General features: G+C 32.2%; 1 protein-coding gene across 1 annotated transcript; it reads right to left on the reverse strand.

Annotated features, from left to right (window-relative positions):
* Positions 1-10,967: 10,967 nt before the first annotated feature.
* LOC147387348 (furostanol glycoside 26-O-beta-glucosidase-like) lies at positions 10,968-17,861 on the reverse strand. Its single transcript, XM_086420049.1, has 13 exons — positions 17,545-17,861; positions 16,527-16,596; positions 14,773-14,807; positions 13,542-13,617; positions 13,257-13,328; positions 13,068-13,155; positions 12,757-12,973; positions 12,378-12,496; positions 12,037-12,257; positions 11,876-11,910; positions 11,643-11,742; positions 11,449-11,548; positions 10,968-11,338 (listed from the first exon to the last, which is right to left on the reverse strand). Exons 1-13 carry the CDS (start codon positions 17,794-17,796, stop codon positions 11,164-11,166), a joined length of 1,560 nt encoding a protein of 519 aa, XP_086276175.1. The 5' UTR covers positions 17,797-17,861; the 3' UTR covers positions 10,968-11,163.
* Between the last annotated feature and the right edge of the window lie 3,509 nt (positions 17,862-21,370).

Below are 21,370 nucleotides of genomic sequence, written 5' to 3' on the forward strand. Positions count from 1 at the left end.
GCAATACCCATAAGACCTTGAGGAAGATCTTTTAAATGGGGTAGTTCCAATTTAGCTCGACAGGGGATAACATGGTCAAAATGAATGTTTTGATCATTTAGCTAAATCAGGGATACAATTGATAAAATGGGTGATAAGAAAATTGTTCTGTGACTATTCTTTTTCATGTGATGAATTATTTGGTTTGCATTATTTCATTATTACCCTATTCATCTTATTAGATTTCTTTTTATTATTGTTATATGTACTGCAGGGGTGTTATGTCACTTCTATTAAGCTTTGTAGCTCATGCTTTTAATGTTTTAGATACAATAGAGGGAGACGACACAACAATGGAAGAGTTGAGTGGAGGATTCATTCTATTTTATTAAGCATGATTAGGAATTATGTTGTTCTATTATTATTGGGTGTACGAGATCATAAATAAGTTTTTTAGTTGATTTAAATCCTTTTTTTATCTTGATTAAACTTAGTTTGGGTGGTTAGGATTGTTAGTAGCTTTAAATCAAATTAATTCACCAAGTTCCTTCTTTAGTTTACTTGAACCAGAAATTTGGGGTACTATATTGTAGTAGAAATTGCACTAAGTTTTCCCTCAAATTTAACCATTTTTTATATGAACAAATTTCTAGAAGTTACTCTAATTAGAAATTGGGTCTTGCATTGTTTCAATCTATTTACAATTTATAATAATTTTTATGTAAAATCTGTTATGGGAACAATAGAAAATGATTTTAGTATAGTTTGTATTTTTCACTCTTTTCCCGAACAAAAAATTCAGTACTTTTTCTTTTAATGATTTTTCCTAAATTATATGCTTCTTTATCTTTCTAGAGATACCAAGTTTGAAGCACTTTGATATAATTGAGTAGAAATTCTTGAAATCAGGCTTATATTTATTAAATTTTAATTCATAAATGCCCAACAGGCTACTTTCTCATTTTCGAAATATAAATTAACTACTTCTTGTAAATACCATTTTTTATGTAGCATTGGGTTCATGTTGAGCTGGGTTGCCCAAACCCTCTACTCAAGATCAAATCAAATTATGGACCGATTGAGTTATCTAAAGTACAATGAACCTCCTAAGATAATTTGTATGGAAAATGGACCCTATATAGTATTCTATTTATGACAAGAAGTTTATCCTTTATTAGAGAACTAGTTTTGGGGGACTATTTATGGTTAAACAAAATAGAAACTTGCATTTCGACTAGGGCTGTCAACGGATGTTTATCGATTGAAAAATAACAATATCCAAATTTGAATTAGAAATTTTTATCTGGTATTTGAATTCAAATCTTACGGATGTTCTAAAATTCTATCCAAATTCAAATCCGATTATCCTATCAGATATCGGATAATTTTCGATTAGAATTTGAAAATTTTGTATATTAGAAAAACCATAATTTTTTCTTATCCAAATGATTTTTTATTATTAAAAAAATGTATTATATATTATATTATGTATATAATAAATAAATCAAATCAAATAATATATATTATTTCAAATTGGATATTCTCGGATTTGAAATGTTAATATCCGAATCCGTATACAATAAGGATTCAAATGTATAAAACTATCCAAATTCGAATCCGATATCCAAATTTTCGAATTTTCTACTATCCATTGACACCCTTAATTTGAATTATAATTTCACCAGACCCAATAGGGCCTAGAGCGTATCACAATTTGATAAATATGGTCCAATTGCACTACGTGAAAGCAGGGGTAAAGTTGACGTCAAGGTCGGTCCAATTTGGCTAAATCCAAGCAAATTCAATGGACCTAGCCGTTGAATTTATCCATTTTTTCACGTAATGTTGGTAGATTGCCCCATCAACTGACTTAGGATTAGTGTCCTATTTTGTGTTAAGAACCTGATTTATGGTTGCCCAAGTCAAACCCAGCATGGTTTTAATTGCAGCAAGAGATGCTGCTCGAAAACCCCAAGTGTGCATGAATAATTGTGCATGCTAATTCATTTGGATTTTCATGAACTCAGAACTAGATTACTTGAATTTGATACACCAAATCCAATTAAGTTATTACTTCAGCTTAGTTTCAAATTGGTTACTAATACCTAAATCGACTAATTTTTGGCAATGATCAACATGCTAGAAGAAAATCTCATGTACCAACGGTTTGATTGTGCGACATAATCCTATATGACTCAATTAGGGGATTAGAAAATAGATGTAGGTTTAACCCAACTCTTTTATAATGGAATTTTATTATTATTATCATTGTTATTTTTAATTGCGAACGACCCCATCTATTTAGTTTACTTGTTAATTACTTAATTCAAATTGATCTTTGGATCACATGAGTCCATGCCCATTTTTTGAAGGTCAGATGTCACACCCTAAATTTCGAATCTTAATACGATTCATGACTCGGTTCAAAATCTTAATTTAAGGATATGAAAGGAACCAATAATCATTGAATAATAATAACTAAAAATTTAAGAAAAACAAATAAAACAAATAGAAATTAATGTTTATTAAAAAAGAGAATATCAATATAAAATTCAATCAAAACGTCAAATGTAATAATACTTGTTGGGTATTTATTACATTCAAACTAATATAACAAAATAAAATAAACTATTTTAAATTTGAATCTTAAAAAGACTAAACAACTAATTAATAAATAAATAAAACTATGTCCTTTAATGATTTTACATTTTCATTGTTCAACTCCGATCTCAATACTCATTATTTGAAATGTTTTTCTGACAAAGTCGATAAGATAAAACTTACAGGAAAATTAACGCTACACTAACATTTATATATATATATATATATATATATATATATATATATATATATATATATATATATATATATATATATATATATATATATATATATATAGAGAGAGAGAGAGAGGGTCAGGTTCAAGGGCCATGTGAGAAAACATGTAAGAAAACTTTCGTTTTTCAAAATAAGGGTTAGAGGTTTTGGATTGAGCTGATTTTTTGCAAGGATGGTCACTATGATGAGAAGATCATCCTCACAAAAAATCAGCTCAATCAGAAACCTCTAAATCCATCAAAAGTGATTTACAAATTAGTGATAAAAATTGAAAAAAAAACGACAGTCCACATTCTAAATCACTTTTAATGGGGTTAGAAGTTTCAGATTGGGCTGATTTTTTTTTTTTTGGATGATCTTCCCATCATAGAGATCATCCTCACAAAAAATCAGCTCAATCTAAAATTTCTAACCCATATTTTAAAATTTTATTTACCGCCGAAAGTTTTCTTACATGTTTTCTCACATGGCCCTTGAACCTGACCCATATATATATATATATATATATATATATATGGGTGGTGTCAATGGCCAACTTTTTGGCAAAACATTTTTCAAAACATGAGTTAGAAGTTTTGGAATGGGCTGATTTTTGGTGAGGATGATCTCTACGGTGAGGAGATCATCATCACCAAAAATCAGCTTATTCCGAAGCTTTTAACCCCATCAAAAATAGTTTACAAAAAATGGACGATCCGTGATTTTTCAACTTGTAAACATGGATTAGAAGTTTTGGAATGGGCTGATTTTTGGTGATGATGATCTCCTCATCGTAAAGATCATCCTCACCAAAAATCAGCCCATTCCAAAACCTCTAACCCATGTTTTGAAAAATGTTTTGCCAAAAAGTTGGCCCTTGAACGTGACTCTATATATATATATATATAGGGGCGTTCAATGGCCAACTTTTTAGCAAACTTTTTGGCAAAACATTTTTCAAACATGAGTTAGAGGTTTTGGAATGGGCTGATTTTTGGTGAGGATGATCTCTACGGTGAGGAGATCATCCTCACCAAAAATCAGCCCATTCCAAAACTTCTAACCCATGTTTACAAGCTGAAAAATTGTGGACCGTCCATTTTTTGTAAACTGTTTTTGATGGGGTTAGAAGTTTTGGAATGGGCTGATTTTTGGTGATGATGATCTCCTCACTGTAGAGATCATCCTCACCAAAAATCAGCCTATTCCAAAAACCTCTAACTCATGTTTTGAAAAATGTTTTGCCAAAAAATTTGCTAAAAAGTTTGCCATTGAACGCTACCCATATATATATATATATATAGGGTCCCGTTCGCCACCCTTAGTTTTACCACACACTTTAACAAACGCGTTTTGTCCTACATAGGTTAGAAGTTTCGGAATGAGCTGATTTTTGGTGAGGATGATCTCTATGGTGAGGAGATCATCCTCACCAAAAATCAGCTCATTCCAAAACTTCTAACCCCATCAAAATTGATTTACAAAAAATGGACGGTCCACGATTTTTCAACGTGTAAACATGGGGCTAAACATTTCGGAATGGGCTGATTTTTGGGGAGGATGATCTTCTAATCATAGAGATCATCCTCACCAAAAATCAGCTCATTCCAAAACTTCTAACCCATGTAGGACAAAAAACGTTTGTTAAAGTGTGTGGTAAAACTTAGGGTGCTGAACATTTCCCATATATATGGGAAATGTTCAGCACCCTAAGTTTTACCACACACTTTAACAAACGTTTTTTGTCCTACATGGGTTAGAAGTTTTGGAATGAGCTGATTTTTGGTGAGGATGATCTCTATGATTAGAAGATCATCCTCCCCAATATATGGGAAATGTTCAGCACCCTAAGTTTTACCACACACTTTAACAAACGTTTTTTGTCCTACATGGGTTAGAAGTTTTGGAATGAGCTGATTTTTGGTGAGGATGATCTCTATGATTAGAAGATCATCCTCCCCAAAAATCAGCCCATTCCGAAATGTTTAGCCCCATGTTTACACGTTGAAAAATCGTGGACCGTCCATTTTTTGTAAATCAATTTTGATGGGGTTAGAAGTTTTGGAATGAGCTGATTTTTGGTGAGGATGATCTCCTCACCATAGAGATCATCCTCACCAAAAATCAGCTCATTCCGAAACTTCTAACCTATGTAGGACAAAACGCGTTTGTTAAAGTGTGTGGTAAAACTAAGGGTGGCGAACGGGACCCTATATATATATATATATATATGGGTAGGACTTGTAAACTCATGAAAAGTGAGCTCATGTTCACTCACAATCCTAACCGTTTATATGTTAGATCAATGATTGAGATTTATCTTAGAGATCCATAATATGTTTTAGAGATACATCTATCATCCCAACCATAAGATTTCACATATATATAGATGATCCGGAACGGAATTGTGTGAATATTCAAGTTCACTTTTCGTGAGTCTATGGATCCCAACCCATATAGGTTCTATTGACTCAAGAAATAACACATGACAATACACAATCCAACAATAGGAAATTATCCTCCAGATAAATATCATTAGGATATGCATGATTAGGATATGCATAAAATCATTACCGTTGGATGTTGTGCTTACATTATCAGGATTGTGTATTATTTACTAAATCATATAGTGGAATCCAATAATTTTGTGAGGCAAAGCAACATAATATCATTCTTATTCCAATTTCTGGTTTACGACTACCTTGTTCTTGATTAGATCATATCACTAGCGGAAAGAAATTTTAAATGGCACAATCAGCCATAGCCTCAAGTTAAGGAGTTGCCAACTATATGTCAACAGGTGGACCCATATGGTTTCGACAAAAGAATATTTCAAAACTTTTGTGGATCCACTTCCTGTTGGGCCATTTTTATCCTCTTCATCTAACCCACTCTTTATAAGATGGAAAATTATTTTCTGAAAGGAAGATTCTAATTAAAGAATGCTTAGATGTTTGGGGATTAAGTTAGAAGAGTTAATTACTGCCTCTCTCTAGGAAATATTGGTTGGCCACTCAACACACTACTATAGGGAATTCTTGAGATATTCCTTCATGAAAGATTCCGCTGATTGATTAAACTTAATTTCATGTATCATCTTACGATATTTTTTTCTCTAACTCCATGAGTTAGTACTAAATTTTTTAATAATGATAAACTGACAGTCTTTGTATACTCTCTGACATGACAAAGCATAGACCCATAGACAAATGATGAAGTCAAATGAAATGAGACACTGTACAAATGATGAAGTCTAATGAAATGAGACCCTACAGTGAAAGTCATCGACCAATGTAGATCTATGGTTTATTCTTTCAAATCGTGTTGTGAGGGAACACAGATCTATGATTCTATGCACTGTCACATCAGGGAGCGTCCGCTTTAGGGCGGCTTCAGGTTATCCGGACTCTAAACTTTTTGTAAGACGTGAATATTAAGAAAAAAAAAAAAGAATTTAAGAAAGAAATAAACATAAGAAATAATGACAAGTGGTAAGTAGTGAGCGTTGAGGTGTCACATGGCTTATGGGAGTGCATTCATAATTCAAATCCTTTCAATATAGAGACGTTTCAAGAGATCCATTTTCTTATCAATATCCGATGAAGTGTTACCTCAAATTTTCTCAAATATCTTGTCTATACACAATCGTTGGACCTATGAATGTGATGTCTTATTTTGTCCTCATGCAATCGTAGAACCTAAGGGATTTATGCTTAAATTATCTCTTATTTTAAAAAGGGTAATTATAAAAGCATTCCTATAAACACCAAAATTTTGAAAAGGCATTTACAAATTTATAAATAAAAAAAAATTCCTAATTTTATTAATGAACCTCAAATCCAAATTGAGTCCATTAAATGGAAAATGCATTTTACAGGTCACATATTATTTGGATTTGGGCTTTCGCAAATAAAGCCCATAATCTAAATAAAAATCAAGTGATTCACACATTAAATATTGAGTCTTATACCCAAATAAATGAGTTTGGCCCATTAATAATTCATAGAATCCTTAAATGGGATTTGGACAAATTTAACCTTTTAAATAAATCAATTAAATGTCTTTAAGTTTGGGTATAATTGGAAAGTTAAAATACCTTTAAGTCTATAAATACAAGAGCCTCTCTCATTGAGATTGGATCTGGATCACTTTATCTCAGAAGATAAAAGCTCTTCCTCTAGAGAAGAAGAAGCTCTCAAACCCTCTTCTAGAGACAAAACAAGGTTCTTTAGAGATCCGGACTCCAACTAAAGAAAAGATCAAGCATAAAGCCCTTCTCCGAAAACCAAGAAAATCTTCTCAGCCGATAAAGCGCGAAGCCTGGAGATAAGAAAATCTACAGAAACCTCTACAGAAGATCAAACACAAAGCAAAGACAACGTCAAAGCATCATTCGCAGCCGATAAAGTGCGAAGCTCGGAGAGAAGAAAAGCTACATACGTCATCATCACTATTTTGTATTTGACTATTAATCAAAGGAAACACTGAGATCTGTATCTATTTTTCATCAAAAATCAATAAAATCATTTGCGATTATATTTCACGAATCTCGAGGTAGATCCGTAGAAATTTATTATCGACAAATTTCTGACACTCCCGGTGGGACAGTCTAAACCTCTCATCTTTCAATTAACTGCAAGAACATCAACTAAAGCATCGATGACATCTCGCAACATCAATGCTATCGTATCTGCCGCTATTGAGAAATGTAAGAAAATCCTTTCTTCCAATATTGAATCTACTCAGGTTATTAGTCGCGATCATCATGTAACACGAATAATGACAAAGACTGGTGGATACAAGCTAGTTGAGCTTCTCCAGCATCACTCTAAGAAACGTGTCACAAAAATGACACTTACCACGAAGGAATTATGGGCGGACATGGTAGAAGACGACTCGTTAGATTCTGGATCTAAAATATACATAAGAAATAATGACAAGTGGCAAGTAGTGAGCATTGAGGTGTCACATGGCTTATGGCAGTGCATCCATAATTCAAATCCTTCCAATATAGAGACGTTTCAAGAGATCCATTTTCTTATCAATGTCTGATGAAGTAGTACCTCAAATTTTCACAAATATCTTGTCTACACACAATCGTTGGATCCATGAATGTGATGTCTTATTTTGTCGTCATGCAATCGTAGGACCTAAGGGATTTATGCTTAAATTATCTCTTATTTTAAAAAGGGTAATTATAAAAGCGTCCCATGAATTAATAAGGGCAACCCACACCATAGTCAATGTTTTTGTCTTATCTAGTTTAAAATTTTCTGAATGAGCTGATTTTTTGTGAGGATGATCTCTATGATTTGGAGATCATCCTACCAAAAATCAGCCCATTCTGAAATTTTTAATCCCATCAAAACTGGTTTACAAAAAAAAAAAAATGAATAATTTACGATTCTTGAACTTATTTTGATGGGGTTAAAAATTTTGGAATGGACTGATTTTTGGTGATAATGATCTCCTTATCATAAAGATCATCCTCACCAAAAATTATCTTATTCTAAAATTTTTTAACTCATATAAGACAATAATTTTATTATGTATGGATTGTTCTTATTAATTCGTGGGTACTTTTATAATTATTTTTTTAAAAGTTTTTTTTTATTGTGACTTGGGTGGCACGTGCTTGAGGTGTAAGAGAAGGGTATCAGTCGTCACTCAGGGTGCCTAAGATCTGAACTCTCTTTTTAATTAAAGAGTTAAGTAAGCTTGACCAATTATCGTTATGGCACACGGGTTACCATATTGACCAAACACCACCTGACCACCATAGCCCTGTAGAATTTTGGGGGAAAAAAAAGTTGGCATTTCGAGAATGACAACTACCAAACTTGTTGATTTAAATATTAATTTTTTTTTATTAATGTATTTTATATTTTTTTTATTAAAGCAGAGAAAGATTTTTATTTTTTATTTTAAAATTTTGTGATCCACTATGACCACCAATCATATTTTTATACAATATGGAGATGAGGTCAAGTTCGAATATAACAAATTTAGGTGGTCCAATACGAATATAGGACTCAGTCTAAATACGACTTCGCTTCTTTATGACCGAGTTAGGTTGAATCCTCCCATTGATGGGCGTGGATCCTTTAAAATGATAATTGTAAGTAATTCCCTATAGTGACCTTTAATGAGGTGTAAAATAAGCCTCTCTTTTTTTTTTAAATTCTTTTTAAATCTAAGCTAAGCCATGAACCATAGAAGGATAGTCTCTACTCATCTTTCTGTTTCATGGAAGGCTTACCAATTTCCTCGTTGTTTTAAGAAGTTGCAATTGTGGATTTGTGGTGTAGAAGGTAATATTGGCACGTTATCTAAACACTACACGTGTCCTAACTGAGTAAGTAGTACTTTGAGTAAGTTAGTAAATCTAATCCTAACTAGTAGTAAGGTAAACCAAGGTAATGGTGTCTAACTTGACTGGTAGGGCAAGACAACATAAATAGAAATCTGATCTACTTAACAATACAGGCCTGCTTTGAATATCTGCATAATCCTATATTACGCATATCAAGTCTGGATATCTCAGAAGAGGTCTCCCAAGAATCATGGACTCAATCTCAGAGATTCAAATTCCATTTAGGATCCTTGAAATTAGGGAATTCATCATGATCGGATCCTGATTAAAGGGGAAACCATGATTCGAATGAATGATCGATAAATATAGTAATCAATGGAGGAAAGGGGGTTCAAACTTTTTGCTTCTTGACTACTGTAATTTTTGCAACTCTAACTTGAGCATCTGAGGATTATTGGCAGGTACCACATCAATGCTTACAGGAAGGACTTTGGAGCTACTTTGGATCCGTAGGACTGAGTTGATCAAGGTAAAACTCGATTTCGCCTCTACAAATTTGGTGTTATCCGTGGGAATCACCACAACAAATTGATTTCAGTTGAAATAATGACGAGAACCATCAGATCAACCAACTTAAGCGCTCCTCTACTTGTTGCACCCACCATGAAAACTAATTTCTTGAATCTATTAGAAGAGATGAAAAAACAACAAGAGGAGATGTAGAAAAAAAATAGATGATTTAGCTGAACAGAATTGACGTGAAAGAGTTTAGGAACCACTGATGCTTTTTGACTCGTATCTCAATAATAAAACTGATATTTTCTGCGAGTTTTGTTTATTACCAAATTTTATCTTTGCCATTTTAGGTTCATGAAACTTATAGTTTTTCCCAGATCACCAAAATAACGTTGGTAAATTTGAACATACCTACCATTAACATTAAAAGCATAGATCAACAAGTAGAACAAAAGGGGTTCAACCTTCCAACTTTATTCAAAATGAGAACAACTTAAAATTAAACAATATATAAGATTTATAATACACTAACAGACTATAGTGTCTGAATTTCAAGAAGAATGAACAAAACTTGGATGGGATCAATAGAAATTGTGATGCCAAGGTAAGTAGTAATCTGAATTCTTTACTAGTGGTGGGAATTGTGAGACTAATTCTGGCTAAGTTGATTGTTGTATCTCTATTTTGATGTTTTCTTTTTCTTTTTTCTGAGATTTAATTTTGAAGAATTATGTATATTTTCTCCAAGGAATGAAGCCTTTTGAACTGTCGGATTGCATTTTGGTCTCTGTTGTTGATCAAGGCCATTCAATAATATGTCCCTATTATTTGAATCATGAACAGAAATCAAGCCTATTTTTTTTTTTTTTTTTTTTTTCTTGGCGTAGGCTACGGAAATTAAGTCTAATTGGATGATCAAAGCTCATAATATCATGGGCACAGAACCGCAGATCTTTATCTTTGTGTATCCCAAATATGCAATTCAAGCCTTGAATGATGTTTGGGAGCCGGCTTGGAAGCATATTGGTATTGTTCGTCTAATCCGCGATTGTGTGAATAAATTCCGTGAAGTCAAATTTGAATTTGTTTGGCAGGAATTGAAAAGAGTGGCTGATTGGCTGGCGAAACAGGGGTCCCTTTCTCAGGATTTTTTTTGTTTTGCTTGATCATGTAAACATCCCTCAAGAATTGGATTCAATCATTCTTGAGGATTTAGTCTGTAACTTCCTTCAGGTTTAGCTTTCTTTACAATAAGGGTGGGCCCTTCATAGCTCCCGCTTATCGGAAAAAAAAAAATTAGTGTATGATTTACTGCATGCATTCATCACAACTCAGAAAACAATAGATTGAAGATCGGTTTAACATATTAAAATAATTTACCATACGCTGTGTATGGACCCATACACATTGAGGTTCTTAGTTCAAAACAGAGACACACACAGAGAATTGGTATCAGAGTACACCTTATTACTGATATATATATATATATAGAGAGAGAGAGAGAGAGAGAGAGAGAGAGAGAGAGAGAGAAAGAGTGCTCAACGGGGGTTCTTCTTCAAGAACTCTTTGTACCATTTGGCAGATTTTTTGGGAGTTCTTTCAAAGTTATCATAATTTATGTGGTTAAGCCCCAAGCGGACATCATAGCCACCTCCCAATTCCACAACGTCTATCATGGACCAATGGATGTACGATTTCACGTTTGCACCCAAACTATAACACACAAAAAAAAAAAAAAATTTCATAATAATATTTTGATCTCCAACATTAATAGAAGAAAATATATAAGATTCCTCTGAAAAGGACAAGGGTCTTGATCTTACCTGATAGCATCTTTAACTGCCTTGAGATGAGTATTCATGAACGTGATTCGGTAACCATCATCTGGTACTTCGTGATTAGGTGTACTAATATCAGCGCACCCTGCATTTACCATTGAAAATTCTCTAGTCATCAACATAAATCTAATCCAAACTATTTGATTTGTGGATCAATAAATCCTATATCATCAACTAACCATTCTCAGTGATGTAAATTGGAGTGTTGCCGTAGTGTTCCTTCAGCTTTAATAGCCCTTCTCTTAGCCCATCCGGCGCACTGTAAATTTCCTTAGCAATCTACATAATGAAATAATTAGAATTACAAAATTACACACTACTTATAATTTTCATACTAACTTTCTTACCGACGGCTATTTTAATTAAGAAATCAAAATCTTTAAAAAACTATGAAATTAACAGCCATTCTTACTTCGTCGCCAATATGTTTTCCATCAGCTCCAATCTCTGTGAGAAAGACAAACAGTATGGAAAATATATTAGGTCCAAACACAAGAACATAATAGAAAAACTATTTTTTCTTTTAAAATACAAGTAACTAGGGATATCAGTTAGCTAGATATATAGCATCACCTAATAAATCCAGATATTGGTCCTTATCCATGTCAGTAGGTACATCATTTGCACTTATTGGTAGGGATTTGGTATATCTTGCAGTATAGTAATTGATTCCAACAAAATCATATGCTCCTTTAATTAGTTCTTTCTCTGCTGCTGTGAATGCTGGAAGTCTGTCCCTCACCAAAGCTTTAATGATAAATGGGTAGTCTCCATACACAAATGGTTCCACAAACCTAATTAAATAAAAAGGTTAGTAGACTTAAATTTTTATTAAAATGACTCACTTGATTAAGCTTAATTGAATGTGATAATTCAAAATATTCATTCTGAAGTTTGAATAGAGAGTCACTAACAAATCTGTATGGAAGGCAAAGGCTCTGTCTGCTGCTTCTTTATCTACTTTCGAGCCTTTTTCGTATGCCTCCATCCATATAAGGCTTACCGTCATACCAATTACGCCACGTTGAGGGCCCTGAAAAATAATTGATCATAGAAAGACCAATAGAGGAAAACACAATAAATCATTTACAACAAAAATGAATTCATAATTGTAAATAACACACATAATTTTAAATACGATTTATGATTTATTTTTATTTTTTGGTGAAGCTTATACCTATTAAGATTGCTAAATGCAACTACAACAATATCTTTTAAGCTACTCGAATGACAACGGAGAAGTTGATTATAAACACAATTAATTTCATTCTTCTATGAAATTTAATTTGTTACCTGATAAAATTTTTTATAATGTTTAACAGCAGTTGCATGGGCTAATATGATGTTTTTAGCAACGATGTAAGGATATCTTGCAGGATCATCTGGTCCCACCATTCCTGGTTTATACCCATGTTGAGCGTAAACATCTGGCTCATTAATTGTCCCCCAATATTTGACTCTATCTCCAAAATGTAAGAAGCATGTGTCGCTGAAGTGTTTGAAATCTTCCCTAGAAACAGAAAAACAAAATACATATAAATTTGAATTAAAAAAAAGTAAAATGAACTGATTTAAGATAAATAAATAAAAAACGAGATACTTACACAATCTTGACATCCAAAAAGCCATTATATTCGTTAACCAAAGCGACTGGTAAGTCTAAATGGAAAATTGTCACGAAGGGCTCAATTCCTAACAAAAATGATTTGAAATATTTTACTCACGATCATTCTTAACAACAGGAGAAAAATACACTTAAAATTACTATTGATAAGATGGACAGTTAATTTCACCATTTGCACGTAATTCATTTATGAGATTATTGTAGAATTCTTTGGCCTTTGGATTTATTTCCCCCCTTCCTTCTGCAAGCACCAAAAAGTCAAAGAAATTCATTAATAGAGAATAATTTCATGTCTAAGATGCTATTGAAAAAGATTTTTTTATCTTTTGCTCGATTGTAATGCCTTGCGTTAGAATATTACATGATGATGTATCTTGTAATTTAAGAATTTTAATTAAGGGAAAAAGGACAATTTAAGAATTTTATCACACAAGATACTAGTTGAAGAACATACTAGGCAGTAACCTGCTCCAAGAGATGGAGAATCTATACACATCCACTCCCATTTGCTTCAGCAACTTCACATCTTCCTGCAATTACAATAAAGTGATAGAGTCAGTATTGGGTACAATCATCGCTGCCACATATTTTAGAAAAAATATCCCTACAACAGTGATTTCAATGATTAATTAATGTCCATTTTCTGTTTGGGAAGGAAGGATTGTATCAAATTTTTTCCTTTACAATGGTAGTTGTCTAACTTTCATAGAGGGTTGTTAATAATATATATGATAAAAAAATTCAAGATAAATCATACCCCAATAATATATATATATATATATATATATATATTTCTAAATTGTACAGAATATCAATATTTTGATTGAACAGTCAATGATATCGGAAGATAGTTGGGGTTGAAGCAAGATTTTTTCAACATTTCAACTGCCTTAGTAATGTGGTTCTTGTAATATAAAATTTTGGAAAATAGTTGCCTCCTTATTAGGGGGTCGTTAATTGTTACTATTTAGTAACACCTTTTTTTTTTTCTTTTTGAAAATTAACTTTATTTGAAATAAACTTTTTTCTTTCTATCCCGAATCATGTGCCTTTCTCGTAAGACCGGAAATGATAAATAAATAAACAGAATCAAATTGCACCATCTCAGTAACAGGTAAATGCATTTTTTTCTCTTAGAATTGTTGGAATTATTCGTAATAAGATATTAGCTACAATTGAAGAGGTTTTATCAATAAAATTTTCATTTATCTGTGATCTAGGCATAGTTAACAATCCATTCTATAATTCTTCTCATTACCTCTCATGGGAAAATAATCCAATAAACAAAGGAATTGTACAGTACAAAATAACATAAAAAAACTCATTCTAAAAAAAATGTGGACCTTCCACTCATTCGATAGGAAATATTGCATCTGCTTGCATTTCATTCATATCAAATGTATCAAATGTAGTATACCAATGAATAGAACTATTACTTTTTAATCGAAGTTAAAGAATCAAGGAATTTCTTCTATATGATATGATAAATCTAAGTAGTTTTGATTGGATTATGATCCAAAGAAGAATAAAGAAGAGAATAATCATTCTATGATCAATACATAAGGTCATATGTAGCATTATTATCATTAAGGGTAGCAGTTATTTTATTATTTTTTTAATTTACAAAACAAACAAATGAATTAAGTTAATAGAAATATGAAATCAAGAAAGTTATTTATACTTACTTTATAGTTGACGTAGGAAAGAGGGCCATCAGTGTCTATAGAGAAAGAAGTCAACATTAGATAACTAAGCAAACATTTTAACAAATCAAATAAGATGAAAAACAAAAGGGGAAATTACTTAAAGGACCCTCGCAAAACTTCTTTTTAAATGGTCCCTAAGTTTTCAATGGTTACTTGACAGGACATTTAGTAAACTTTTTCTTTCTAAATGCTCCCTAGACCTCATCTCCCATATTTCTCACAATTGCATGCCCTAACGATATGAACTCATCGTTTTCATCCAAAAATTGGATTTTTGACATCTCAATCAAATTTCTGAACTCCCTAGACCTCATCTCCCACATTGCTTTGCATTTTTTTTCCTAGTTTTTGGGTGAAAATCGTTCAATAATAGTTCTTTTGGGTTGAAATCTTTTAAACAAGTCATTATCTCAAGTTTTTAGTCGATCTTTTCATGTATTTTAATTGAAAAAAATCCGAAAATAAAAAATGGGTGAGTTTTACTAGTGTCGAGTTCACCACTTTTTATTAAAAAAAAAAAAAAAAAAGTGAACTCGACAATAATTAAAAAGGCATCGATTTCGACAGTAAACAGAAAGTGGTGAACTCGACAGTAAAAAATGTAAAGTCGACACCAAAAAGAAAGGCGTTGAGTTTGACAGTAAAAATTATGAATTCGACAGTACAAGGGACTATTAAGAAATAAAAAGTTTACTAAATATCATATTAAACTAACACACTAAACTTAAGGACTACTTAGAAAGAAATCCTTTTGTGAGAGTCCTTTAAGTAATTTTCCCAAAACAAAAGGTTAATAGGCCCATTAGAGTGATTTTTTACTCACACACTAACTGTCAGTTGACATATGACATGAATGACATCAGCAATGAGGTTGCTCTCTCCTACCCATTGTGAAAAAAGAAAATTATCTAATTTGATTACCTTATAACATTCAAAAACATGATCTTATGCAATAGGATTGTAGAGGACATGAACCTTTAAAAAAAAAAAAAAAAATTAACAGTTACTTTTCATCGCTGAATTTTATTTTTATATTTGGGTGCTCGGTCATTGTTCATTTTCAACATTTGGATCAAATTTTCAAAAAAATTCTTTTTTTTATTTAATTTTCATGACATCTAGAAAACTGTGTTGTTGGACTTTCAATGTCATAATTAATATGGCCCAATATTCTATTTTTAAGATTTCAAATCTTAAAAGATAAGTCTGTACACAGAAGACGTGTGTGTGTGTGTGTGGGGGGGGGGGGGGGGGGGGGGGGGGTGGCAAGAGAGAATCTCTCTCTCTCTCTCTCTCTCTCTGATGTCATTCATGCCACATGTCAAACAGCTGTTGGACTGTGAGCAAAAAAATCACTCAAACCATCAGGTTACAGGGGTGTGCTCCCCCTTGTCGTGACACCCCCTTTGGATTAAATGGTGCACGGGGTTGTGGGCTCACCGTGGGCCCTTGGATTAGTCTATCGGATATGACTGATAGCACGGATCGGGCATAGCCCAATTACTGTCTGATCCACTGTCTAAAGCACTTGGATTAATGACCCACGGTGTTGTGGGCTAAACGTGGGCCGTTAAGATTAATCCTATCAAATATAACTGGAAGCACAGATCGGGGCAAAGCCCGATTACAGTCTAGTCCTCTATCTACGTACACCACGTTTTAAAAAAAAAAAAAAAAGGTTGCAATGATTTTCTAAATAATAATAAAAAATGTGAATAGGGTTAGTGACTCACATCCTTGTTGTGTAAGAATATAATCCCAGGTGCTGGGAGTTCTCCCATCAACATTAGCTGCTCCTTCAGACTGCACCACCAAAATAATAAATAAATAAATCAACATCTATAATAGCTTTGATATTATAATGAGAGAAGGCAAATTTATTTATTTTTATATAAGTTTTTCCATGCAATTTAAAAAGTGGTAATCCATTTGAGCAAAATTTCTCTTAATAAGACTTAAAGTCTTATTATGTTAGTAACGAAAGTGTTTTTCAAAAAATCAAACTTAATATTAATTTATAGTCAAAGATTTAGAGAATGACCACTACCAACCTCGTTGATTTAAATATTAATTTTTTTTATTATTAAAGTAGAGAAATATTTTTTATTTTAAAATTTTGTTATCCACTGTGACCTCCAATCATATTTTTTATACCACGTGCATGGAGATAAGGTCAAGTTCGAATATAATCAATTTAGGTTGTCCAATAGGGAATATAGGACTGAGTCTAAATACGACTTTACTTCTTCATGACCGAGTTTGGTCTCAAACAAGTCAGGTTGAATTCTCCCATTGAGGGGCATCAGGGCATGGATCCTCTGGAATGATAATTGTATCCCAAAAATATAGTAATAAATCTTCAATCTCAGCCACACATCTTTAGAAAATGTAGACCATCAAACCACAGTAGGAATTTTTTTTGGCTCAACAAAATCAATCCGATATGTTAAGGAATCACTGATGCTTTTTGACTTATATCTCAATAAAAATCAACTATGGTTACTACACACTTTCACGTCAAAGATGTGCATCTTGAGGTACCAATTTTAGGTCATTCCATCACAACTCTTCTTGCAATTGGATTTACTTTTTTGTGAGCTGAAAGTCTCTCCAAAATAATACTATTTCAATCTCACACATTGTCTTTTACCATTATATATATATATATATAATAAGAAAAGGCGGAGTAGAAGTTATATTTTTTTGTTGTTAAAGGTCATTTGTACTTACAAACAAATGATAAGTACAAACCTGAACAGCAGAAGTAGAGCCTCCAAACACAAAGTCCACAGGAAAATCGCTTCTTTTCACTGCAGGAAATTCAGCAGGAACAACGGTTGAACCTGGAACTCCTTGTCTCACAGCGCAAGTAGTAACTGATTTAGTTCCCTGTTTCAGTTGAGATACTCTCATCTGATGTCCATGAACAAGTTGAAGGTTTCCTTTGTTTGATTGAGTTAAGGGAGATAGAGTAAAAGAACATTGTGGAAAGATAAGAGCCATGTTTGGGATTTGGTGGAAACGCGGAGAAAGAAGAGAGAGATTGGGTTTTATTTTGTCTTCTGCAAGTAGGGAGACTACTTCTTATATAGAGAGATTTAGTGGCAGAGACCTACCTACCTCCTACAATTTTGTTACAAAAATACCCTTACTTTATCAAATTTGTTACTTCAATAAATCTAAGTTAATGAATCATTCTACTCCGACAACCTTAGTAAGATTATTTTAAATCTTATCAATTAAATAATAAAATTAAAATTCTATTAACACATCCTTCTAAATTTCATAAAACACTTATAATAAAAAATATATAAATAATTAAAACTAAAACTTTTTTTCAACTTCATCATTAGTATTGAAATGGATTGGCTACCAAACTTCCAAACTCAAATTCAATTGTAAAAATTAATTTTTTTTCCAATATAATCTTATGATATTAGATCATGCTTTCGGAAACATCAAATTGATGCACTTTGAATCCACCGGAAGACATATTAACTAATAAAATTACTGCTTAATTTTGAATTTTGTAATGTGCATTCCCACTACAAGATTTGCTAGAGAGTGACAAGCTCGATAAAGTGAGATTTTGTGGGTAACCAACTTTATAAAATAAGATTCCCTTCAGAATTATTAGAACTCTAAGGAAGTTTTTGTAATAAACATGCAACAGGTGGGTCTGCTGGGTAGATATATAGGGAAGAAGAGATATAATGACTATATAAAAAATTACTTAATAGACCCTGTGGTAGGTACCGATTTTTAAATGCAGGGTGAATTTTTTGTTTCACTATTTTTAAATGATATGTACGACAAACATTTACCCATGGAAAACTCACAAGTGTTGTAGACACTAGAAAATCAATCTTGCAAAATCTCTTAAAATTATAAAAATGTCCCTCGTCAAAAAGAACATTTAAAATTAAAGAATACTCTTAACTTGCATAATAAGATTACAAAATACCCCTCACAAAATAAATTATTTAGATTACAAAAATACAAACTTTTCAAAATACCCTATATTTTGCTCCCACCATTTTACTCTTAAATATTTCAAACCACTTTCTCAAGATTGAAAAACAACATTTACATCCAAACTACACATCACTTAAAAAGTTTATTTTTTAAATGGTAAAAATACCAAATAAATCATTTGTGAAAACTCATAATCCAAAGCTCAGTAAATCCTGATCATTAATTTTTTAGTTACTAAACTTGAAAGTTATTTCCAACTTAATAATAAGAATATTTATGAGCATACCATATTTATAGTTAAAGATATCTGAAGGGTTTTAATATAGATCCTAAATGTCATTTGATATTGGTTAAAAGGCAGTTTTAAAATGTGGGGGTATCTCACCATTGATTAGTGTGTAAGAAGAAAATAATTGAAATCCTCTCTCTTGCCTTTGAAGTTTATTATTTTTTAAAATTCAAATTTTTCCTAATGAACTTAATCTTCTTAAGAAGTTTTTATTTGATATCCTTCAAATAAGAATGTCATATTTTATTTTTAACTATATCTTCTTTTTCTATGTGGAAGAATAGGGGAACATAAAAAGAAATGAATTGAAAATTGAGGAAGAGAAGCTTAGAGAATGATAAATGATAATCCTAGATTTTTTTTTTCCCCTTTTGAGTTGATGAAAAGAAATTGACCCATCAAAAGGAGGATCCTCTATTCTATCCATCTATTCTCTTTCACATCTTTCTCTCATGTCTCATCTCCCTCATCATACTCACATCTCTCTATCTATTTTGTTTAACCTCGAATTGCTTGAAGAAAATCAGGAAATAAAATGTGTTATTAGGAGAAATGAAACTTCAAAAGGAATTAATGTAAAAATGTGTTATTATGATCAAGGGTATTATTGTGTAGTAGTTTTATTTAGTGGAATTTTTTTTATGCTGCTATTATAGTTGGAATGCAGAGGTCAAGTCCATATCCACTTTTATAATAATGGTAGACAAAGATCTTTCTCAAAAATCTTTGTCACTCTCCTACCAATTATTTATTAATTTAATATTTTTTTCACTAGGTGTACAATTTTTAAAGGGAACACCAAAGTATTTCTTGCAAAATGGGTTTGAAACCTACAACTTCGAGACATGTATGGTTTCAAAATGACCGAGTATTTCTTGTAAAAAATTCTAACCAATAATAATTTTTGTAAGCATGGTCGAGGAAGAAGGAAAAAAAAATGAAAAAAAAAAAAAAAAAAAAGGAATGCAACATTTTTAAATTATTTGGAGTGTAATCATCTAAATGGAGTGCAAAGGGTTATTTTTTAGTGATGAAGTGCAAATGGTAATTGGTAGTGTGCATTTAGTTAATCCCTTCTTTTTATTATACCATGTACTCTTAATTTCATAAAACTATTGAGTCATTGGAAGAAGAATGTTATGTTTTCCTATTGGACTTTGTGGCTCGTTCTTTCAATATTCCAGATGTAATTGAATGAGGCTGGCGAGGATTGGAGAATCTAAATCTAAGGATGTTTCACAATTCTTAGTTTTAGAAAATATTCATGATTTTACTATGGGTGTATGAGGATTAGGAAAGAGATTATATGATTAGTTCTTTTTTCTTTTTTTTTTTTAAAGAAAAAAAAAATTCTTACATTTGATGAGCATGATTGTATATTGATGATTTAAATATTAATGAAAAAATAAGTGAAAATTATCGATTTAATTGTTATTTTAAATGTATTTTCACACCTTGGATTTTAGACCACGGGTCGGATAATGGATCATAGACTAGTTCATGGATTCTAGAAATTGGGGCATGATAGATTGGTATTTGAGCTACGCATTAGATCCCTCGGGCTGAGATAAAAGTACATAAAATATCTGAAAATCCTTGTGAGAATTGAGATGAAGGATATATGATTTACTCCATATACTTTGATCACCTGTCCCAAGTTGAAAAAATTTATCTGAGATATGCAAGCCTTATATAGAGAGATTTAATGTGTCAAGGGAGAAAATGTTAAAGAACATTGTGGGTAGGTAAGAGCCATGTTTGGGTTTTGAAAAGCTGAGGAGAAAGAAAAGGTGAAAGAGAGAGATGAGCTTTTGAAACATTAAAGAGAAAGAAAATGTGAAACAGAGAGATGAGCTTTTGTTTTGTGGTCTACCAGTAGGGGAGCACTTACATACATAGACTTAGTGGGTAGACCTATCTGTTACAATTTTATTACAAAAATACCTTTTACTTCATCAAATTTGTTACTTCAACGAATCTTACATTATGAATCCTTTGTTGGAAATAATTATGAATCTGATTTATTGAAACAATGAATTATAAGCAATATGTAAATAATTCGATGAAATTGGAAGAACTTATTGATGACTGAGGCACGGAGAAGCCGCTGTCCTTAAAATCAATTTCATCTCCTTAGGATTGAATCCTCAGTGCAGTCGGTTCTGGCGTTTGGTTTCCAAGATTCAACAGTCACTATCTGCTAACCGTGTACTTAGAAATAGCAGATCTACGGCGAGCTCGATTAGATCGAACTTTTCACAAGCAACAAGATTTGAAATCAGAGAAGAAGAGAGATCATAAAGTATTTCGTAA

Source organism: Akebia trifoliata, chromosome 13, assembly GCF_017979445.1.
Source record: "Akebia trifoliata isolate Shusen 1 chromosome 13, ASM1797944v1, whole genome shotgun sequence".
NCBI lineage: Eukaryota > Viridiplantae > Streptophyta > Magnoliopsida > Ranunculales > Lardizabalaceae > Akebia > Akebia trifoliata.